The sequence below is a fragment of the Dama dama genome, chromosome 5 (assembly GCF_033118175.1).
Source record: "Dama dama isolate Ldn47 chromosome 5, ASM3311817v1, whole genome shotgun sequence".
In the NCBI taxonomy this organism is placed as follows: Eukaryota; Metazoa; Chordata; class Mammalia; order Artiodactyla; family Cervidae; genus Dama; species Dama dama.
Window position 1 is genome coordinate 126,881,710 of NC_083685.1, and position 23,782 is coordinate 126,905,491.

Sequence of the window (23,782 nt, forward strand, 5' to 3'; positions counted from 1 at the left end):
GGTGAAACAGCGCAGTCTCAGTGAGGCTGGTTTGTTTCAGGCTCGGGACCTCCGCAGAGAAGTGGCCCAGCAGGAAAAATCTAAAACGCACTGCTTGCCCCTGAGCCGTGAGCTAAGGGGAGCATTCAAGTCCTTGGACTGTACTTGACCCCACCCAGCGTGTTTAAGGGCTGGACCGGGACTCAGAGCCTGGATTACAGTCCTGGCTGTGTCTCTCACCGGCTCTCTGGACGAGTGCGATAGTCCATCTGAGCACCCTTCCTTCAGTAAATATTTAGTGAGCCCGACTCTATGCACATCTAGCTGCTGGGGAAGCAAGATACATTCTGTTCCCTCATTTGTGCATGAAAATGATGCTAATTTTTATTCCTTGGGGTTATGTGGGGATTAAATGAGGATGTTTGTAATTTTTTGAGCAGAATGGCAAACACCTAACAAGCATTAGGGAAACGCTAGAAATAGGAGTGGAAGTGGGCTTGCTGCTCGGACTGTCCTCATGCAGTACCACAGTCTGGGTGGCTTAAACACCGGAAATGTAGCCCCTGAAAGTTCTGGAAGCCGGAAGTTCGAGGTCCGGGTGCCCGCAGAGTTGGTTCTCTCTGAGGCTTCTCTCCTTGGTGTGCAGATGGCCGCCTTCTCCGTGTCCTCACGCAGGCAGCCAGCACGGGGGGTGGGGGGTGGTGACATGTGTCACCAGGAAGCCAGCCCTGAAGGGGAGAGAACTTCGGGCTCTGGCTTGGAGCCCAGGGGTCGGTGACCTGGCGGTGACTGCAGACACTTCCAGAAGATTCTCAAAGCACCCGTGTGCAACAACCAAGAGTGTCTCTAGGACCTGCAGTCTCAGCCTTTATTACTTAAGGTCAAGGGGGCTGGACAGGAAGAGACTGAGATTAAATCACCGAGAGAATTTTTCTGCTGGTAAACAGAGGGGGGCTTCCCACGTGGCTCAGTGATAAAGAAACCCCCTGCCAATGCAGGAGATGTGAGACGCAGGTTCGATCTCTGGCTCGGGAAGATCCCCTGGAGGAGGGCATGGCAACCCACTCCAGGATTCTTACCTGGAGAATCCCACGGACAGAGGAGCCTGGAAGGCTACAGTCCATGGGGTCGCAGAGTTGGACACGACTGAATCGACTTGGCACAGCATAGCACAAAGGAGGGAGGGGCTAGGTTGGGACCCACTCCAGCCATGGCATCTTCCTCCCGGGAAGGCGCATCACCGAGGCCGAGCCGGCCTTCCTGGGCCAAGGCTGCAGCTCTCGCCGGCAGTGCTGGCTGGCTGGAGAAACCTCTTAATTGGGACTCTGGGGGGCAGCAGGGGAAGGAAGGGGGAGGCTCCAATCGTGCAGAGGAGCTGAGCTGGGAACAATTAGCTTCTTGTTGCCGACTCTAAGTTTCCTTCCACCCTGGGGAGCCCTGGGCTGCAAACTTCTAAGGCAAATGGCTCCCAGAGGGCCGAGGAGACCAGCTCAGTGGCCGGGACAATTAGTGCAAAGACCCGTTATGTGCCAGAGCCAGAGGAGGCTATAGCAGCCCACCTGATTCCCAGGCCCAGCACCCACTCCCTGCTCCGTGAAAGTCAGCGGGAAGGAACGGTCCAAATAGCTGGAGCATAGAAGCAGGTGAGGAAGACTCATGCTTAGACAGGGCGCTTTCTACCCGGCCTCTCCCATACTTGTCTTGGGCAAGGTGCACAAGAGCCCTAAGAAGGAAGGCTTGTTATCATCACCCCCATTGTATTTCTTTATTTTTGTTATTATTTTCTGGCCGTGCAGCATGTGGGATCTTAGTTCCCTGACCAGGGGTCGACCCCACACCCCCTACATTGGAAGTACGGAGTCTTGACCACTGGGCCAGCAGGAAAGTCCCTCGTTTTATTTTCTTTTAAACACTGATTTGCGCCGGGTCTTAGTTGCAGCGTGTGAACTCTTAGTCGCAGCATGTGGGAGCTAGTTCCCTGCCCAGCTCCCTTCATTGGGAGCTCAGAGTCTCAGCCACGGGACCACCAGGGACGTTCCCGTCCCCCCACGTTGTAGAGGACGAAACTGAGGCGTGAGGACAGGTAATTTGTTCAAAGTCAAAGTAACCACAAAGCTCAGATTCAAACTGCAGAGCCTACCCCTTGCCTTGCATTAAAAATAAAGTGTCATATGATTTCATTGTCAAATAATAACTGTAACTGATTTTTCCCTAAGTACAGACAGATACAAGTGGGAATTTTGCTTCTTGCTCCTTCCACCTTCAGTGTCACGGGGAGAAGAAAAAGCAGTGTTTGTCTCTTCCATCCTTCAGTGAGAAGGGACCTTTTTCCCCCTTTGAATTGTGAAAAAATTTCAAGCATCTACAAAATTAGAGAGGAGACTAAAGTGACTAGATAAAACCATAATGCACCCTGGCTCCAACAGTTACCAACACATGGCCCAGCGTGTTCCCTCTGATTTTTTCTTATTTATTTACTTGGCTGTGTGAGGTCTTACTTGCCCTGCAGCACGTGAGATCTTAGTTCCCCGACCAGGGATGGAACCCACGTCCCCTGCATTGGAAGGTGGATTCTTAACCACTCGGCCACCAGGGAAGTCCTGTTCCCTCTATTTTCCAGCCTCTGTCCTAGAATATTTTTAAGACAATCCTAGGTATTGTATCCTTTCATCCATTCATATTCCCGCAGAGAAACGTTATAAAGTCTCTACTTAAAACCTCACCACAGTAACCACATTCTCATTATGGTGCCTTCAAATATCAATGGTCCCCTTAATAGCATCAGATACCCAGTCAGCGTTCAATCTCCTGGTCTCCAAATCTTTTCCTTTACTGGTTGGTTTATTTGCCTCAGGATCCAAAGGAGAGCCACACAGCTGCAGTTGGTTGGAGTTTTTTAGGTTTCAGTTGATCCACGGGTTCTCTGTCCCCCTCTTTCTCCTTTTTAGTTTATTTTGTAGAGAAACTTAGTCATTTATCCTATAGAATTTTGCAGTCTGGCTGGATCAGCTGATTGCATCCCTGTGGGGTCACTTAATTTATTCCTCTGAACACTATATTTGCAGTAAATTGGAATTTAGAATGAGAGGTTTGATCAGATTCAGCTCGAATTTTGTTTTTCAAAATATTACTTCCTAGATGGTGCTGTGCATTTTCATTAGACGGCAAAGCGTCCAACTGTCTCTCTTACTAGGATGTAGCGGCCACTGATGGTCCTTGTGTGGTCCGTTATTTCAGTAGGGGTTGCAAAAGGAGGAGACGTGCATGTTATAATTTTGTCTTGATTTATGAGCTGAAATACTTTCCCCCCCGCCCCCCAAAAAAGAGAATTTTTCCCTTAACAGCTTTTTGGTTACCTGAAGCTTTAGTTCATCTAGGAAAAGCATGATAATTTGCTCAAGTCTTTTCCGTAACTTAACAATTTTCAGAAGAATGAACTGGTTCCTCAGCATCTTCTAAGGTGATAGATGAGTTTGGATGGGGGCAGAAGGAGGCATCTGTGGTGTTGTTGTTAGTATTATTATGTCCTTAGGGATTTTTAATACACGGTTATGTTTCAAGCCACTGCTGTTATTACTTTTATTGATGCCAGACTGACCCATCACTTGCCTCTTCGAGTCGGTGAGTCCTTCTGATGTGGGCTCAGGAGCCTTCTTTTTCTCTTTAGCCTGCGCTGGGTCTTCGTTGCTGCGTGCAGGCTTCTCCTTGTGGTGGCCTCTCTCGTTGTGGGGCACAGGCTTCAGGAGTCATCAGCACGCGGATTCAGTAACTGTGGCAACAGGCTCAGTTGATCCGAGGCATGTGGAATCTTCCCGAACCAGGGATCGAACCTGCGTCCCCTGCGTTGGCAGGCAGATTCTTAACCACCAGGGAAGTCCCAGCCCCAGGAATCCTTGATAGCTTCCTTGCTCTCTGCTGTGACAGGATAGCCCAAACTATCTTCTTCTCCTACAGCATGCCTGGGACCAGCCATGTCTTCAGGGAGCCCTTGTTTCTTTTAAATGATAGTTAGATACCAGAAACTGGGCAATGGGGGTGCTCCTGGTTCCAGCATGGATTGTTGTTTTGAAGCTCTGTGAATGGACAACTCAAAAATACTGTTTTAAAAGATAAAACATATACTTCCAATTCAATTTCAGGACTTTCAAATTTCTTTTAAAATAATCTCGTGGGTCTTTTCTCTCTCTCTTCTCTCCATACTAAACATCGAATTCTTTTCACACCAGAGAATCACTGACCTGCTTGATCCCACAAACACCCACGACAGTTTCAGAACAGCAACGCCAACACTGTGGTTGCTGAAAATAGTTTCAGATGGTCTGCAGGTCTTTCTGTTAGAGTGTACCCCAGCAGGATGTACACCCGCCACCCCTTTCTGTGCTGCAAAGTCTTCGAAAGGGTTTCTTTCTGATTTCGCTGCAACTCAATACACTGTGAAGTTCATTTGCTTCATTTTGGTTTTGATTTTTAGGGATTGATTTTTTAATTTAATTTTGTTCTGTAATTATGTGGCGTATTTACATGGTTCCAGGGTCAAATCGACAAAGAAAAGTTATCAGCCTGAATTCTGGTTCTCTTCCTTCCCAATAGAATTCATTTTTTTATGTGTGTTGGTTTGGTTTGATTTTCCCCTTCCATTTCTTTAAAATAAACAAATGCATGCATACATAAATGTGTCTCCTCACCTTAGATGAATGACAGTGTTCAATACATGCTTTCTCCATCTTGCTGTTATTTTCACTATATCCTGGAGATCACTTTGTAGGTGTATATAGAGATACTTCATGTTCCTTTTTAAAAAATCTGTATTGTATTCCATTATGTGGATCTCGCATTATTTAGTCAACCAGCTCCCTACTGAAGACATTTTGGTTGTTTCCTGTCTTTTCCTGTGACAAACATTTCTACAGTGAATAGTTTTATGCATACATCTTTTCATATATTCACGTATAACTTTGGAATAGATTCTTAGAAATAAGATTGCTAAGTCAAAAGGTAAATATATATAATTTGGCTGATATTGCCAAATTGCCCCATTATTTTTTTTTTCATTTTTTAATTCAATTTTCAACCAGAAATATATTTACACAATTCTAAACCCAACAAACATAAAAAAGGTAAATTTAGAGCAGAGATCTTCCATCCCACCCCCTCCCACCCCAGCCCCTCATCTGCCTGGTTCTTTCCCACCCAGCCTCGAAATTCTCCCCACTCCAGGGAATCACTGTTGTTAATTTCTTACATATCCTTCCAGGATGTTTTATACAAATCTGTGCAAATGCAAAGAGATAAAAAAAAATAGAGAAAAAGAGAATTTCCCCTCCATTCTACTTTTTTAACCGGAGTATCTAGCCAGCCAGGTGTACTATCCTGGTCTCTCAAGCCTGTAATGTACTGCCTCCATCAGAAACAAGACACATCAATTCAGCCCTTTTCTGCGCAACCATCAGGGTAGACCATAGTGTCTCACGTAATCCTGAGGCTCAGAGAGGTTGACCGATTTTCCCAGTAAATGACAGAGTTGAGCTTAACTTCCCCATGGCAGGTGGGAGCTTAGTTAGTTCCCTGACCAGAGATCAAACCCATGCCCCCTGCATTGGAAGACAGAGTCTTAACCCCTGGGCCACCAGGCTGGGCCCTTGGTTTCGGCTTTGTAGCAGCGCAGGACGGAGATTCCCATCTCGTCCTCGTTGCGATGGTGACACGGGACTCGTCGGTGACGGACTGACTCGGTGCCAGGCCCAGTGTGTGCATGGAGCACAGACTCCTCCCCACGGCTGCCCAGAGCCCGGCCCCTTCCTGGCCCTGAGGGAGAGCCCTCTCAGCCCGCAGCCCCTGCTCTTCAGGTGCAGCTGTGGAAGGACGGCTGGTCCACACGCCGGAATAAACGTTCTGAAGCCGCCCCGGCCATCTTGGTCTCTGGCCTCGTGTGCGCATGCCCCGGGCGTGCCTCCACCACGCCGCGCTTCCGTCACCCTGGGCCCGTCTTCCGCGTCGTTTCTGAAGACAGGTCCCTGTGACGTTGTTTCCAGGCCCTCGTCAGGACGTTCTTTCTCCCTTATTTTTTTTTTTTTAATGGTAGTGATCATAATTGGTCTAAACCCAGTAAGATTATATTTACCTAGATTTTGCACTTACTGGAGAATACACCGCACAATTAATTCTAACGGCGTAATTAATTTGAATTTACATTAATTAAATTAAATTAAAACATCAAACTTGTTTCTTCATCTACTCCAAAGAAGTTCAGCAATTTAATTGCTATGAAACAAGATAACCGAAATAAAGAGGGTATTTAACATACTTATTAAATGCCACTTAGTATTTCTGATTAGTATTTTTAGGGTCTAATTAGTGTCTAATTAACTTGCTATCGGCTATCTTTTCACAATACCAATTAAATTTCCAAACATCCTTTATAAACAGGCGGCCATGAAAAGGAGCAGATTAAGCATTGTTATGGGCGTGAGTTAATCAGGAAACATTGGCATGGTATTGTTTTATGTCTATAAATACCCGGGCTTATTAAAACTCATCCCATGTTGCTTTTCACCATTAATTGCTATTTAATCAACTTCAAATAAAGGAGGAAATCTCTGAGACCAGCTGTCATTGTTAGAGACAGACGAAGGGCCCAGTAAAAAGGAGTGTGGGGCAAGAGACCAAGAGGCAGAAAGATGTGGCCACATGGACAGATCTAGAGATGATCACACTGACTGTGTCGAAAGAAAAAGGCAAATGCTGTAGGATATTGCTTACATGTGGAATCAAAAACATGACATGAATGAGCTTATCTGTGAAGCAGAAGCAGATTCACAGACACAGAAAACGGACTTGTTGCCTCAGGGGAGGGAGGGGGAGAGAGGGATGGATTGGGCGTCTGGGATTAGCAGGTGTAAGCTAGTGTACGTAGGATGGATAAACAACAGGTCCTACTGTATAGCACAGGGAACCATATTTGCTATCCTGTGATAAACCGTGATGGAAAAGAATATTTTGAAAAAACGTGTATATATGTATGGGGCTTCCCAGGTGGCGCTAGTGGTAAAGAAGGTGCCTGCCCCTGCAGGAGATGTAAGAGACGCAGGTTGGATCCCTGGGTTAGGAAGATCCTCTGGAGAAGGAAATGGCAACCCACTCCAGAATTCTCCTGGAGAATTTCCATGGGCAGAGGAGCCTGACAGGCTATGGTCCACAGGGTCGCAAAGAGTCGGACGCGACTGAAGCGACTTAGCACACGTGCACACATGTATATGTATCGCTGAATCACTTTGCTGTACAGAAGAAGTTAACACAACGCTGTAAATCAACTACTCTTCAGTTTTAAAAAACAGGAGGCAAGAAGAGATGGAAGGGGAGGCGGGGAGTTTATGCAGTTATGGGTGGGATGTATAGAGTGGAGTTAAATGAAAAGTGATGCTGGATTTCCAGACTGGGTTTTCCTGTTGACACTCCACCTCTAGCAGATGGTTAAGATTAAAATCCCAGCTCAGAACAAGTTTAAAAGGATTAGAGTTAGCTACACACTGAAGTTCCAGGGGAGAACTGCCCTAGCCCAGACAAAGAAAGACAAGGGAGCCCAGGTATTGGAAACAGAGACCCTCAGCTGCTAGCCGCTTGGTGATATAGTAAAGTCACTTAGCCTCTCTGAGCCTATTTCATCATCTGTGAAAAGCAAGTCTGGCTTCGTGCTTATGCAGTCACTCAAGGCTCCATACTCGGAAGGACTCCATATTTGGTTCAACACTTTGCTGCTGTTTCTGGAAATTCTCAACAATTTTTAAACAAGGGGGTCTCCATTTGCCTTTTCTGGATCTGCAAAGTATGTAGCCAATCTTGGTCAAGTCCCTCCCTCTGGGGTTGCCGTGGGGACTGAGAGAGACGACTCGGTGAAAGCACCCTGCCGGCTGCCTTGCTTAGAGTAAGTCACTCAGGGAATGCAAAAGCACCCCAGAGTGAGCTCCCAGAGGACAGATGCTCCAGGGGCCTGTGGGTCCCAGCACGGCCTCCCTTCCCTGGGAGGAGGGACCCTACGGGGCTGGGCTCCCGGACACTGTCTGCGGCCCAGCCTCTGGGAAAGCGCCGGGCCTCTGCTGGGCCCGTTCTTGCCGCCCTGCTCGAGCCCCTGGCCTCTCTGCAGCTCATCGCCTGGGAGCCGGAGCAGGAAGAGGAGGTTACCATGGTGACCGCCCGGCCCAACTTTCAGGACAGCATCCACGTGGGCTTCGTGTCCGGCCTGAAGAAGTTCACGGAGTACTTCACCTCGGTGCTGTGCTTCACCACCCCCGGGGACGGGCCCCGCAGCACCCCGCAGCTGGTGCGCACCCATGAGGATGGTAGGCAGCCCCCGGTCCCGGCTCCCTCTGCCCCCGACTCCCTGCGTGCCCTCCCCACGGGCCAGGCTGCGCGCTCCAGGCACAGGGCAGCCCTGCTCTTGTCTTCCAGCCTGGGGTGCCCCTGGAGCCCCGCGGGCCCTCCTGCAGAAGGCGGTCTCTCGCTGGCTCTAACTGGCCTTGGGTGGGGTGGGGGGGCCTTCTCGGGGTGCAGTGCCTGGGCCTGTGGGACACCTGAGCTTCAGTGACGTCCTGGACACCTCGCTGAAGGTCAGCTGGCAGGAGCCAGGGGAGAGGAACGGCATCCTCACAGGTAGGCGCCTCGGCGTTGCTGCCCCGGGGGGTGAGCCGGGCCGGGAAGGGTCATCCTGTCCATCCCCCTGCCGCCGACCCGGCGTCCCTCCAGAGCCTCTCAGCAGACCAGTCTTTCTTGGAGAAGACTCAGAGGAGGTTCTCAGCCCCTCCACTCTCTGACACACCCCAGCTCTTCACCGTGGCTGCAGTCCCCACACAACAAGGGCACCCCCACCCACCCACGATGCTTCCACCTCCCCGGAGGCACCTCGCCTCCAGCACGTGTCCAACCGCCAGGCTCGTGGGGGCATGAGCATCAGAGCAGAAGGCTGAGGCCACCGCAGCTGAGCTCACGCCACGCTGCGGGCTCTCGCCAGGCTACCGGATCTCCTGGGAGGAGTACAACCGCACCAACACGCGCGTGACCCACTACTTGCCCAACGTGACCCTGGAGTACCGCGTGACCGGGCTCACCGCACTCACCACCTACACCATCGAGGTGGCCGCCATGACCGCCAAGGGGCAGGGCCAGGTGTCGGCCTCCACCATCTCCTCGGGGGTGCCTCCAGGTGGGTGCCCGACGCCCCCTCTCCTCCTGATGGCGGCCGCTTCCATCCCACACAGCCAGCCCCTCCCTGGGGTCTCTGGTCCCTGGGTCCCCCCAGGGCCGGCCTCACACTCATGATGGCAAGGCTAGGTGGACTCTGCTGCTTCCTTGCCTGGCTCTTGGGAGCCCAGACCCTGCAGGCCCCCACCTTCTCTCCTCCACCCCTGCCCACCCCCAGTCCCCACACCAGGCTCTGCCTCACGCACTGGCATCTGTGATTCAGGGAAAGAACTCACTGTCTCCCGAAGGGTCCAAATGGGATTCCAACTAGTGGGAATGTGTGCTGGGAGTGGGGTAGAGCAGGGTCCGAATAATCCCACCCCCAGTTTAAAGAGCAAGCTGAGGCCCCTTCTCAGCCCCGCTTCTGCCAGACTCTGCAACCTTGAGCAAGTCAACCTCTGTGCCTCAGTTTCCCCATCTGTATCAATGGGAGATGCACTGGATACCCACACATTCCTGTCTGGGTCTGTGAGTCTGTGTTTGTGCGATGTGGCCAGGATGCCTGGAGCCGCCCACCCACTGGGATGGTTGAGATAACTGGGCTTCAGCCAACCCCACCTGATAATAATGGTGACAAGAAGGAGATTGTTTGTGTCCCAATTGTGTCCGACTCTTTGTGACCCCACGGACTGTAGCCCACCCAGCTCATCTTCTGTCCACGGGATTCTCCAGGCAAGAATACTGGAGTGGGTTGCCATTTCCTTCTACAGGGGATCTTTCCCGACCGAGGGATCGAACCTGTGTCTCCCAAATTGCAGGCAGATTCCTTACCGTCCTAGCCACTAGGTAATTATTAAATTACTTAATAATTTAAAGCAGTGCGGACTGTTGATGTAGTGCCCACCCAACCCAGAGCTCCATGCATCAATGCACTGAATCCTTCCCACTAACCCTGGTAGCTCAGATGGTAAAGAATCTGCCTGCAATGCAGGAGACCTGGGTTCAATCCCTGAGTCAGGAAGATCCCCTGGAGAAGGGCATGGCAACCCACTCCAGTATTCTTGCCTGGAGAATCCCATGGACAGAGAAGCCTAGTGGGCTACAATCCATGGGGTCGCAAAGAACACGCACACACAGTAACCCTGAGGTAGGCGATATTATCATCTCCATTTTACCAAGAAGGATACTGTGGCACAGAGAGGTTAGGTAACTTGCCCAAAGACACACAGCACCGGAAGCAGTCTGACCCTGGAATCTGAGCTCCTTCTGTTCCTCCTGAACCTCAGGGCTCCTGGTCATGATAGAAGGCCTTCCCCTTCTCCTCACCCCTCCTGCAAATCTCCCACAGCCAGTATTGTTTGGGGAGCGCTGTTGCGGGTTATGGGTGGATGGAGAGGAGGATTCTTTCTAGGAAGCCCAGCCCCTGTTGCGTGGCCCTGAGGTTCTCTCAGCCCCGCGCCTGCCCCGTCCCTGGTCTGAACACAGCGAGCCGTAGATGCAGGACGGAAGCCTGTGTTGGGGGCGGGGGGGTGAGGCCTCGGTCATGCTCGGAGGAGGAGGTTTCTAGGAAATATGTGACACAGCCCCTTCTGTGCCCAGAGAGCCCTGTTCGATGTGGAAGGACCTTCTTCTTAATTTCCCTTCCTGCCCTGTTTCTTTTCTGCAGAACTCCCCGGAGCCCCCACTAACCTGGGCATTTCCAACATCGGCCCGCGCTCCGTGACCTTGCAGTTCAAGCCAGGCTACGATGGGAAGACCTCCATCTCCCGCTGGCTGGTGGAGGCCCAGGTACAGCCTGCGGAGGGGAGAGCGGGCAGCCTGCCCTTCGCGTTGGCCGTGCCCCTGCTCTTGAGAGCAAATTGTGCGCATGTTTACATCAGTGTGAATTCCATATGCAAGGTACAGAAGGCCAGGTACACCAACAGTGTCCACAGTTCCCCTCCGCCTCACCTGTACACACACGCGCGCGCACACACACACACACACACTCACTCTGGTCAGGGTGGCGACCTGCTGGCCCAGAGAAATGACCAGCTGCCTCCGTTACGCTCATGGTTCTCAGCTTGGCTGCACCAGGGGAGCGTTCAGAAATTCCAGTGCCTGGGCCCCACCCCCAGAAACTTTGATCCAGCTGGGGGTTTTGGCTGCGCTGAGCCTTTGTGGCTTTGCGTGGGCTTTCTCCAGTCGCGGTGCACAGGCTTCGCACCGCGGTAGCTCCTCTTGTTCTGGAGCCCCGGCTCTAGAGCCAGGGCCTCAGTCGTTACCGCATGCGGGCTCAGCGGCTGCAGTCCGCGGGCTCCAGGGCCCAGGCTCAGTAGTTGAAGTGCCTGGGCTTTAGTTGCTCCGCAGCACGTGGGATCTTCCCAGGCCAGGGATCAAACCCGTGTCCCCTGCGTTGGCAGGCAGATTCTTAGCCACTGGACCCCCAGAGAATCCACTAACTGGGGTTTTAAAGAAACATGCCGGTGTTCAGGAGAATCACCTGGGAAGCTTACTTACTAAACAAGCAGGCTCCTGGGCACCACCCCCAGGGGTTCTGACTGACTTTAACGGGCAGGGCCCAGGGGTGCGTTTGTATGGTAATAAGCGTCCCATGAGATTCTGATGCAGGCGGGCTCGGGGTCGCCCTTGAAGTTATCTTTAAGAGCCTGGAAAGAAGGGGGCCCCAGCTGGTGCCCTCCTGGTGAGCCCTGGGGTTTGTATCAAAGCCTTTCACGGGCCAGGCTGCAAATCCCAGGAGCTGGGGCTCAGAGCACCCCCAGCTCAGCCTGGCGGGCTGGCCGGTTCTAAGGGGGTCTCGTTCTGCAGGTGGGTGTGGTCGGGGAGGGAGAGGACTGGCAGCTGATCCACCAGCTCCCCAACGAGCCCGACGCCCGCTCCATGGAGGTGCCCGACCTCAACCCCTTCACCTACTACAGGTACGGGGCGCAAAGGCAAGGGGCTGCCCGGACAGCAGGGGGCTTTGGGCCTGGGGTCACCCTTGTGCTCACCCTCCCCCCCGTCTCAGCTTCCGCATGCGCCAGGTGAACATCGTGGGCACCAGCCCACCCAGCCAGCCTTCTAGAAAGATCCAGACCCTCCAGGCACCCCCTGACATGGCCCCAGCCAACGTGACCCTGCGCACGGCCAGTGAGACCAGCCTGTGGCTCCGCTGGATGGTGAGGCTCCCGCGAGCGCGGGGGGCGGGGGGACGTCTCCTTCTGCTCATCACCCTGCAGAAGCCGGCGTCCACTGGTTCATCTCCAGCCCCCTTCTCAGTTCTGGTTATCAGTCTTAGCCAAACGAACAAATGTTCTACATGACAAGGAGTTAGCAAACACTTTGTTGAGCGTTGCCATGTGCCGAGCATTTTACCTGTTTTCTTCCATAAAATTCTCCCACTAATCCTGCAAAGGACACATTACTATCCCAGTTTACAGCTAAGAAAACTGAGGCTCAGAGAGGTTACACGTTCACCTAGTCACACAGCTCCCTGGGGTGGTTCTGGGATTCAGAGCTAAGTAGTCTTGCCCACCAAATCCGAGAACTAGGGGCTCCTCCTGAGGTTCACGGGGAGTTGGCAGAGGCATTAAGCTCTGTCCCCATAGACCTGGGCTCCACGTCGATGGTCATCACCCCACGTGACCCTGCACGAGCTAGTAACACGTGTGAGGGCTTCCCCTCCTGCCAGGCACTGTTCTGAGTGCTGTCGGCGTTGACACTGAGCCCTCTCCATGGGAGCCTGTGACAGTAATCCTGGCCCCACTTTACAGATGAGGAAACTGAGGCAGAGAGAGGTGGGATAACTTTCCCAAGTAGCCTTCCCTCCATCCTCCCACACCCCTTAGTTAACAGTAGGGCTCAGAATTCCAACCCAGGGAGTCTGGCTCCCGAAACCCACTGCCATAAACCCTGAGCGTGCTTTTGCTCCTGGGGAATAAAAGAGAACATTTCTCCCCCTGAACATTCCCCCGGGGCAGCATTTCCCGGGATGAAGCCCCACAGAGCAGCAAGCCAGGAGGAATTCCTAGACAGGAGACGTGGGGCCAGCCCTGCACAGCCCAGCTTCTTAGAAAACCCGGGAACCCTAGCTTCGGGGGGAGCTTGCCCGACTCTGCTCCACCTGGCCCCTCCAGCCACCAACTCGTTTTTTTAAACATCTGTTTATTGATTTATTTATTTCGCTGCATCAGATCTTAGTTGCCACGTGTGGGATCTTAGTTGTGGCGAACAGACTCTCTAGTTGCAGCACGTGAGCTCAGTAGTAGCGGGGCAGGGGCTATAGTTGCTCTGTGGCATATGGGATCTTAGTTCCCCGCCCAGGGATCAAACCCACGTCCCCTGCATTGAAAGGCGAGTTCTTCACCACTGGACCACCAAGGAAGTCCCTATAGAACTCCTTTTGGCCTCCACTAAAGAAAGCTGAGCGCCAAAGAATTGATGCTTTTGAACTGTGGTGTTGGAGAAGACTCTTGAGAGTCCCTTGGACTGCAAGGAGATCCAACCAGTCCATCCTAAAGGAGATCAGTCCTGGGTGTTCACTGGAAGGACTGACACTGATGCTGAAACTCCAATACTTTGGCCACCTGATGCGAAGACTTGACTCATTGGAAAAGACCCTGATGCTGGGAGGGATTGGGGGCAGGAGGAGAAGGGGAAGACAGAGGATGAGATGATTGGATGGCAACACTGACTGGATGGACATGAGTTTGAGCAAACTCTGGGAGCTGATGATGGACAGGGAGGCCTGGCATACTGCAGTCCATGGGGTCACAAAGGGTTGGAAATGACTGAGCGACTGAACTGAACTGAAAGATCTCTTTACTTGTTTTTCCAAACTGAAAAAGCACTGAGCTCTGGTTTATCAGAACCAAAGCTTATCAGGGTTATGGTTTATCAGGTCATTGCTGCCTTTCATTTACGTAGACAGCCTGACGGAGGTGCTGGTGGCCGTCAGCCCTGGATGAGCACTAATTATGAAGGATGAGCCCTGCCCCCCTGCAAGGCGCGGGCACCGCGTGGAGCTGTCCACCAGCCCAGCTCACCGCCCCCCACCCCACTTCACTCCTCCGCTCCGCTCCCATCCACGCTGGCTCTCCGATTGCCCCCTGCCCCTCACTCTAAGGTTTCCAAGTACTAAAAGGCTGAGACGTCCGATACCCAGGGTGGGGGCGGGAGGGGCACAGAAGGCAGTTGCTGGGCTGTGCGGAGCCCTGGGCCCCTGGGGGCCCCCTAATGCGCGGCCCGCTACCTTTCCTTAGCAGGCGAGGGTGCCTGCGTCCTGGGCCCATCTCGAGCTCTCAGGCGCATCGATCGCTGCCCTAATGGTCTCTGGTCTGTTTCACTAAGTGTCTGTAGGAGCAGGGGCCGGGGAGGGAGTATTGAGGGGGCGAGGCAGAGGCTGAGGACCTGGAGAAAGTGGGTCAAACCTGGGGGCCCGTGGATCAGGGGCTCTTTGGGGAAGCAGAGTGGGGCCCAGTGAGGGCTGAGGGCACCCCAGCTCCAGCCCTGCCACCGTCAGAGCAGGAGTCTTCTAGCACCTGCCCGGATCACAGGCTGCCCCCGACAGGCCCACCCCTCCACTGTGGATCGGCACCGCGCAAGTTCATCCAGATGACCTTAAGGCAGTGGCCTCAGCCTCACCAGCCTAGTCATAGGCCAGGAGAGGAAGCTGTCTTTTTTTTTGTTTTTTCTCTTCACCGAGACTCCAAGACGAAGAGGGAGGCTGAAAATGCAGCAGGAGAGATGGAGGTGTGCTGGGCGGAAGGACTTCCTGACAGCAGCCCCTGTGCTAGAGATGCTGTCTCCGCATGCTTGTTCTCCATGGGCAGACCCGGGCTGAGATTGGGCACGTTGTAGGCAGTTAAATAAGTATCTGTTGGCAGGCAGAGGGAGAGAGTTTAGTGACAGAGACAACGGCCAAAGGTGCCACGTGTTAGACAGCCTTTACACCTCTCCTCTCTGGGCCAGCCAACCCCCTCCCCTGGCAGGGTCGTAACTTTGTTGTATGCATGGTAGAGTGGATTCTGCCTCTCCTCTGAGCCCAGGGGGAGAGTCAGGGAGAAGGTGGGGCCATCAGAAACACAGAGTCACACAAGCAAGCCATGCTCAGCGATGAGCGTGCCTCACACGGGTGCCGACAGGCTGGACGGTGGGCCGGGTGGTCCCGAAGGCTCCCTGGAAGAGGCAGCAGGAGCCTGGCAGGTCTACACAGGGTGGGGCAGGCCTCACAGCAGTCTGCCCACCCCGCCCCCCTGCAGCCTCTCCCGGAGATGGCATACAACGGGAACCCCGAGTCGGTGGGCTACAAGATCAAGTACAGCCGGGCAGACGGCCACGGCAGGACGCTGAGCCACCTGGTCCACGACCGCGTGGAGCGCGAGTACACCATCGAAGACCTGGAGGAGTGGACGGAGTACCGCGTGCAGGTGCAGGCCTTCAACGCCATCGGGAGCGGGCCCTGGAGCCAGGCGGTGATGGGCCGGACCCGGGAGTCAGGTACCGCTCCCCTCCCTCCGCCCTGAGGGCCTCCCAGTCCCACGGGCACGAAGGCTGGCGCTGCTTTGCAGAGATGCCCTGGGTCATCCTCCTGCTGTGCTCAGCGTCTGGCAGAGCATCCTGGGTGTATGTGTGTTTCTGTGTGTCTGCGTGTGTCTCTAGTCCCTGATCCTCCCCTGCACTGCTTCCAAAGTTAGGGAGACAGGTTCCCCGGAGGAGATTGCTGGCTCTGTGCCCTTTAGCCCTGACCCCAGTGATGCCTGCAAGACTCCATGATTGGAGGTGGGGCGGGGGGAAGAGGGTGCGGGTTGGGTTAGCTCTCAGAACATTCTAGAAACCCAAGCAGCGGCTCACAGGAGCCTGGCAAGGGGACACCCTCAGAATATGTGCTTGCAGCCTGCAGGCAGCCCTCATCCGTCCACACGTGGTGGGTACCCTCTGGCTTCTTCCTGATGCCCTTTAAATGATGGCTCCCTTCCCACCGGGCTACCTCCGCCCACACGCCCGCGGCTGCACTCGAAGGAAGTGCAGGTTCTTCCTGTCCTGAGTCTGAGCGGGGGTCACAGGGGGCTCACCTCGCGCCAGAAGCAGCACGTGTGATGCTCCAGAGCCAAGAGCATCACGGTGGCGGGATAATTTGCTATTTGGGGATCGCGCCCCCGTTCCTTCCCCGGACCCCCTCCACCCTCCACTGCGGGGTCCACGCTGGGTCCTGAGCGCCTCCTTCCCTCTCCCTCCCCCCCAGTGCCTTCCTCCGGCCCCACCAACGTGTCTGCGCTGGCCACCACCTCCAGCAGCATGCTGGTGCGCTGGAGCGAGGTCCCTGAGGCCGACCGCAACGGGCTCGTGCTGGGCTACAAGGTGAGGGGCTCCCTGCTTCCCTGTCCAGGCACCCCATCCTGGCGAGCCCTTGGCGCCCAGGACTCTGCCTTCCAGAGTGGACCCCGGGCATCTGCCTGCCAGCATCCACAGGTCACCACGGCAACCTTGGGGGTCCTCCCTTGGGGGTGGGGAAGCTTCCCATGAGGGCTGGGGGTTCTGGGGGCGCAGCTCCGCCTCCCCCATGAGGCCACACTGGGCCACTCTCAGCCCCCACGGGCCCAGATTCAGTTTCCATCAACTTCTAGAATTCCTCCCGAGCCTGCACCTACAGCCCCAGCCTGGAAGTCATGAGACATCCCAGCTCTGCCGCTCCTGGCTGTATGACCTTGAGCAAGCCAGGCCCCTCTCTGGGCCTGTTTTCCCAGCCGGATGCTCTCCCAGGAACCTCCAGTTTAGTGCCTCTCTGTGTCCCCCTCCCTCCCCCAACACTAGCTTCTGTAACCCGGGGACCAAGCCCCTCCAAGGAGCCCTGGGCCCACCCACTCATCCTCACCCCCACACCCAGCTCCTGGGGAGGAGACAGGAGACGTTCTAGCAAGACCAGAGCCCGGCCCGCGGCCCTGACCCCTGCGCTGGGCTCTGACAGGTGCTATACAAGGAGAAGGACTCGGACGCCCCGCCCCGGTTCTGGCTGGTGGAGGGGAACTCTTCCCGCAGCGCCCAGCTCACAGGCCTGGGCAAGTACGTGCTCTACGAGATCCAGGTGCTGGCCTTCACGCGCATCGGCGACGGGGGCCCCAGCCACCCTCCCATCCTGGAGCGGACCCTGGACGACGGTGAGGTCACACCCCCCGGGGTCTGGGGGCTGCACTTCCTCCCCACCCCCATCGCCCCTGCCCAGCCCTGCCCCTCCTGGGGTCTCTCTCTGCCCCACGGGGAACCGTGGCCTCAGGCTTCCCCTGGGGGAGTGGGTCTCTGAGGGCCACCTCCCCAGTGCAGGGAAGGCCAGCTCCAGACCTCACCCCTAAGGGAAAAAAGACAGTGCAGGGGCCTTCTGACATCCAGCCCAGCCTCTCGGGCAAGAAAAGGGCATCTGCCCCGCTCTGGATTCTTGTCCCCTGGGGCAGGCTCAGGCCGAGCGCAGGTCTGTGCGCGGGAAAGGCCTGGTTTTCCCTTCACACAAGCCTATGGGTCCTGTTTGCCAATGAGTGACGTCAGCCGAGCTCCAGGCCAAATGTCCCATCAGAGGCCGCCCTGACAGGTCCTTTCCCCCCACTTCCTGCCCACACGCACCCTCACACGCTGCTCTGCACAAACACTGGTGGGCTCGGGCCAAGAGGGCCAAAGGAAGCCCAAACACCATATGTCTCTGCGCTCGAAAGCGATAAATCAAGCTAATGATCTGTTAAATTAAATATGTTCTGTCCTCCCGCCTTGACAAATATACCCTCCTAATGACCTGGAAGGCCAAGTTCAAATTTAGAAATCTCAGCTTCCTTGGCGTTCCCGGTGGGATGGAAGAAGCACAGGAAAATCTGTGCCCCCTGGTTCTCTCCCCTCCTCACCCCTTCCCCTCTGGCCCCTACCCGTCCGTCTCCATCCACACGCGTGCCCCGAAACAGCCGCCCGTTGGCCATTCCCGGGTCCAGAAGGGCAAGTCTGCACCCTCGGGAGGGTGGATCCGGGGAACAGACCTAGGAAGCATGCTTGGGGCTGTTTGGACAGGGCACCCCAGATCTGAAGATTCCAGAGAGAGGTCTGGAAAGAGGAGTGGTGCGGGCTCGGGATGGGCACTTCCATCCTGACCCAGGCTGGAGCCTGGGTCCCTTCTACTTCCTGCCAAATAATACATAAACCTCCCTGATCACATGTCTGTGCCCCATGCTCACACGCAGACACACACTCCCCCACAGCTCACTGAGCTGAGCGGCCCCGTCCCCCGCCTCCCCCGAGCTGTTCTGTGGGAGCGGGGTGGGTCGTCCCCCGCCTCCCCCCTGTCCTGTCCTGTGGGAGCGGGGTGGGTCATCCCCCGCCTTCCCTGAGCTGTCCTGCGGGAGCCGGGTGGGTCATCCCCCGCCTTCCCTGAGCTGTTCTGCAGGAGCCGGGTGGGTCTGGGCCCGAGCGGCGGCCGCACTGTCACCTGCTCCTCCCTTGTCCCCCCAGTCCCGGGACCGCCCGTGGGCATACTGTTCCCGGAGGTGCGGACCACATCCGTGCGGCTGGTCTGGCAGCCCCCCGCTGCCCCCAACGGCATCATTCTTGGTAAGGCTTTCCCCTTCCCGGGCCCTGGCTGCAGGAAGCAGAGGTGTAAGATACAAAGGAGGCAGATTCGGCGCTGGCAGGAGGGAGACTGAGGCTAGGCAGCATTCACACATCCTGCAGAAAGGTCCCGACTGCTCCCACTGGAAATCTCAGTCTGGCCGAGGACAGATCTGTGGTGGCCCGGGGGAGGGGGAGGGGTGGAGGGGGGCTTGGGGTCAGCGGATGCGAACCCTAGAATGCACGGACAGGGAGCTGTGTGCAGTGTGTTGGGATAAACCACAGTGAAGAGGATGCTATAAAAGAACGTGCGTGGACACATGTAACTGAGTCACCTTGCTCTACAGCAGAAATTATCACAACATTTGAATCAACTAGACATCAACTTATAAAAAAAAAGAAATTCCGTCTGTAAGATGATCAGCTGGAGGGCACGGTCAGGTTCGGGTCTCTTAAGGACCATTGATTAGCTCTGTGCCCCCACAGAGGGGCAGGAAGGACTGATTAGCTCTGTCTGCACAAGCCCCAGGGCCCCAGCCGACGGGCCATCTGGTAAACCTCGGCTATGGCTTCTAAGTGTGGCCAGATGAGGCTGCCCTGACGGGCTCAGCCCGAGGGCTATCACAGGTGGGAAACAGAGCCCACGGCCCCCAGCGGGGATGCTGTAGATGGGAAGCATCATTTCACATGCAAGGCTCCTCCCCTAACACACACACGCAGGAGGAGATGCAGGGTTGAGGTCAGCAGCTGTGTGGACTTGAGCCCGTCAGTTCCCCCCACGGCCTCAGCCCTCACCTGTCACGTGGGGGCTGGACCACCTGCGTCCAGTCCAGGGCTCTCGATCCCGGCCCCTCCCGGTGAGAGCCACGCCTCTGAGACAGTGGAGGCGGGGAGGGCACACGACTTGGACTCAGAAAGACCTGGGCTGGCTGGACTTCCAGCTCGGTCACTTCCTGGCAGGTGGCCTGGCCTCTCTGAGCCTCAGTGTCCTCCTCGGCGGGCTGGGCTGAGGGGGTGGGTCAAAGACAGTGCAAGGGGCACGAGTCCAAGACCCCCAGAGTCACACTTCCCGGGGGGCAGCTGAGGATGGGAGAGAGACCCAGAGGGCTTCAGGATGGACCACGGCCAGGGTGGCCGTGGGCTCGGGGCCCCGGGGGCAGCCTGCTCCGCCTCCCAGCACTGCCCCCTCCACCCCACAGCGTACCAGATCACGCACCGGCTCAACGCCACCTCGGCCAACGCTGCTGCCGTGGAGGTGCTCGCGCCCAGTGCCCGCCAGTTCACGGCCACCGGCCTGAAGCCAGAGTCTGTCTACCTGTTCCGCATCACGGCCCAGACCCGCAAGGGCTGGGGAGAGGCGGCTGAGGCCTTGGTGGTGACCACCGAGAAGAGAGGTGACCGTCCCCTGGGGCCGGGGAGGGGGCGGGCGCTCACCCCCTTTCCTGGTGCCCGGCTAGGGGGTCGGCCAGTGACAAGCTGTGAGTCTCTTCTCCTGGCCCCAAATGGAGAGTGGGCTCCCATCTCTGTCCCCAAGGCCAGCACGGGCTCCAGCAGACTTCCGGGGAGGTCCCCTTCCCAGGACCCTGCTCTGAGCCGGTACTTGTTTTCCCGAAGGGCGGGTTGGTGAGGCCAGCTTCCCTCCTGGCTCCCCGCCCCCCCTTGACAGAGGGCTCCAGTTGGGTGCAAAACACGGCCGCTGCCTGGAGCCCCGGCTGCCTTCACCCTGCGGCCCTGAGCCGGCTTCTCACCGCGGATCGGGCTCCCCAGAAGCGGGCCTGAGCCCCGGACCCCTGTGAACCTGATTTATCAGACAGTGTTCCCAGAAAAAACCCAGAACAGTGGTTCTCAACCAGGGTGACTTGGCCCCCTGGGGGCCACTGGGCAAAGTCTGGAGGCCTTTGGGTTCACACCTGGAGAGGAAGGCGTCCTGGCATCTAGTGGGTGTGGGCACACATCCCTCAACGTGCGGGACAGGCCCCGTCAATAGACCCATCCACCCAAAGCCGAAGCGCAGAGAACCACGGGAAGCAAGAGGGGACCACGCAGGGGCGGCAGACACGCCGAGTCCCGTCGGCGGGAGCCGAGGGTTCAGCCCCACTCCGTCAGGGCCAGCCTAGGTCCCATCGCAGCCCTGTGCGGACACAGGGCAGAGGAGCCGGCGTCCACACCTCTCACTGTCAGCTCTGGGGGGGCGGGTGGGGTGAATTCTCAGACACCTCTCCTAGCTGACGGTCTGGGCGTGGGAGTGGGATGGGGCGGGGAGGCGGGCGAGAAAGCGCATCTCTCATCCCCGCCGCATGTTCACCCGCTCCCCCCTGCTCTGCGCCCCCCCAGACCGCCCGCAGCCCCCCAGCAAGCCAGTGGTTCAGCAGGAGGATGTGAAGGCGCGCAGCGTGCTGCTGTCCTGGGAGCCAGGCAGCGACGGGCTGTCCCCCGTACGCTACTACACGGTCCAGACCCGCGAGCTGCCCAGCGGCCGGTGGGCACTGCACTCGGCCTCCGTGAGCCACAACGCCTCCACCTTCGTCGTGGACCGGTGAGGCCCCGCGGCCTGGCCGCCAGCATCTCCACCCCCACCCCGCCCCGCCGGGGCAGCACCACCGGTGGAGGGTCCCCTGGGGGCCTGGAGCCCACCCCCCACACGGCTTCCACAGCCCCCATCCCTCAGACCCCTCCCCATCCATGCACATCCCCTTCAGCTGTGTCCAAACCTCCCTCCCCACCCTCCCTGGAGCCTTGTTAGGGCTGCCTCTTAATTATCTATTTCTGGAGCCTAGAAGCCCCCCCTTTGAGAGAGGCTGGCCACTCTTCATTAGCTGGATCCCGCCAGCCAGCCCACGTCTCCCTCTCCATCTTTAATAGGGGAGTGGAGCTCCGCTCCGAAATCCTGCCTTCAATTTAATTCCTACTGGGATGTATTTTTAATATTTCAGTTGACGTGACCGCGAGTTTTGAGCAATACTCTTTTCCTCCCCACCCCCCCCCCACCGCACCCCCAATAAATCAAAAAGGAAGCCATTTGCTTGGAGAGGAAATGAGCCTTATAGAGATGAAGTGCTGGTTAACTCTTGAGACCCTCAGCTCCTTCTGAATTTACTAAGCGCAAAAGCAGGCAGGCAGTTCTTGGGGGCGGGGTCAGCTCCCAGTGGGGTTACTCTGCCTGCAGGCCCCTCCAAGGTAGGATATATGTGGATGTTTCCACTTGGGGGCCCCTGGCGTCTAGCTGGGACCAAGGGTGACGCCACGCCCCGAGCCGGCCCAGTCTAGGGGGCCCCAGGGCCTGGCCTAAGCCCCAGGTTGTTGCCTTCATGGCAGACTGTCCTTCTGAGCCTCCCTGCTCCTGTCTGTGTAATGGATCTGCACCTTCCAGGGCTGCCCTGGGGAGACGGCAAGCAGAGGTGAGGGACCTAGAAGGCCACCTCCAACGTTCATGTACAACCTTCCTCTATAGGCTCAAGCCGTTCACGTCCTACAAGTTCCGCGTGAAGGCGACCAATGACATCGGAGACAGCGAGTTCAGCGAGGAGTCAGAGCCCCTGACCACCCTGCAGGCCGGTCAGTGCCCTCTGCTCGGGGCTCTCTCTTGGTCCGCTGGGCAGTTGCCGGGCGCTGGGCATTCTCTTTGTGGGGAGGGGGCCTCCAAAGATGGAGGGGCCCTAGGCCTGCTGGATCCTTGGTCTGGCTCCCTGCGCAGAGTCCCAAGGAGGTTTGGGTCCGAGCGGCCTTCTCCAGGGCTCAGCACCCACAGCCAGCCTGGTGTCCTCACGTCCTCTGTCCTCCGAGCTCACGGCCAACCCCAGGAAGCCGCGTCAGCGTGGGGAGGCCTGTGACTCTAGGGGCAGAGAGGAGAGGCTCCATCCCCGGGTCTGGGCTGGGGTCAGGGTCCCGGCCCCTCCCGCCATCCACACTGGCTCTTCTTCTGCAGGAGTTGGGGCGGGCAGTGGGGGTGGACTGTGCCTGAAGCGGGACCAGTGTCAGCCCACCCCGGTTCCCACGGCCTCCCAGGGGCCCCTGTCCCGCCCCCCAGAGCTCACCTGTCTGCCTCTCCCCCCCAGCCCCCGACGAAGCGCCCACCATCGTGTCGGTGACACCCCACACCACCACCTCGGTGCTGATCCGATGGCAGGTACGGCCGGCAGGCGGGGAGGGGCCTGTGTCCCGCGCGGACTCAGTCACACTCTGAGCTCGGACCAGCAATTCACCAGCCCTGGCAGGACTGGAACACGATACCCACATGCATAGACATGCATGCTCACATGTACACAGACACACCCTTCACTCCTCTCCCCGGTAATCAGATCCCACCACGTACCCTTGTGTGGATGAGGACCCAGACTTGGGGAGGTGATGAGAAAGTCCCAGGTCACACAGCTACTAGCTGGCACTAGGTTCGGTGCCCTGAGGTCAGCAGAACCCTCGGACAGAGACAGGCGTGGGGCGTCCAGGGTCTCCGGGAACCCAGCCCTGCTCTGAACGAAGGGGTTCCCAACAGAGACCAAACACGTGTGCGCATGCCTCACCTGTGCCCGGACAGGCTCTGTCCTGTGAGCAGGAACCCACTGTCCAGGTGTAAAGAATCCCCCTTCCACCCCTGCCCACCCCCAGCCACTGCTCTTGTGGGCACTGCCTCTCACATGGCCTGAGGAAGACCCAGGACACTTCTCAGAGAGCCAGCTGGCCCTGGGTACCTTCACGACCCTCCCCAGCCCCCTGAAGTCCAGCCATGGGGCTCAGCAGGTCACCCCCAGAGGCTCCAAAACCAGGAACTAGTGTCTCCTTTTCTTAGGATTAGAGGGGCGGGTGCTAACCTTTGCCCACCTGCAGTCCCCCTGAAGGGAAAGCCTTTGAGGAAGAAACAGGAGGGATCCCCCAACCCCTCCCCCCCAGCCCCAGGCCCCACCTGAGGAGGATGGTCCAGGAACCAGCAGCCGGAGGAGGCGGGAGCAGGGCGGGGCCGTCGTGACGGAGCGGCAGGGAGGTGCCAGCTGCAGCCAGAGATGCAATTAAGGAGCTCATAAAAGGCTGAACTGTTGCAGCAGGTTTTTTAGAAGAGGTGTCATAAAAGGTAGTT

General features: G+C 56.6%; 1 protein-coding gene across 2 annotated transcripts in view; it reads left to right on the plus strand.

The window, feature by feature from the left end:
• SDK2 (sidekick cell adhesion molecule 2) overlaps nucleotides 1-23,782 on the plus strand; it is a 262,997-nt gene that overhangs the window by 196,709 nt on the left and 42,506 nt on the right. For both annotated transcript variants that reach the window (XM_061144959.1, XM_061144961.1), the window contains exons 19-32: nucleotides 8,120-8,315; nucleotides 8,527-8,625; nucleotides 8,984-9,175; nucleotides 10,820-10,941; nucleotides 11,962-12,071; nucleotides 12,161-12,311; nucleotides 15,393-15,630; nucleotides 16,376-16,491; nucleotides 17,099-17,288; nucleotides 18,616-18,714; nucleotides 19,911-20,105; nucleotides 21,046-21,247; nucleotides 22,163-22,266; nucleotides 22,767-22,837. In XM_061144959.1, the coding sequence (XP_061000942.1) occupies nucleotides 8,120-8,315; nucleotides 8,527-8,625; nucleotides 8,984-9,175; nucleotides 10,820-10,941; nucleotides 11,962-12,071; nucleotides 12,161-12,311; nucleotides 15,393-15,630; nucleotides 16,376-16,491; nucleotides 17,099-17,288; nucleotides 18,616-18,714; nucleotides 19,911-20,105; nucleotides 21,046-21,247; nucleotides 22,163-22,266; nucleotides 22,767-22,837 (2,085 nt within the window). The remainder of the gene's footprint in view (nucleotides 1-8,119; nucleotides 8,316-8,526; nucleotides 8,626-8,983; nucleotides 9,176-10,819; nucleotides 10,942-11,961; nucleotides 12,072-12,160; nucleotides 12,312-15,392; nucleotides 15,631-16,375; nucleotides 16,492-17,098; nucleotides 17,289-18,615; nucleotides 18,715-19,910; nucleotides 20,106-21,045; nucleotides 21,248-22,162; nucleotides 22,267-22,766; nucleotides 22,838-23,782) is intronic.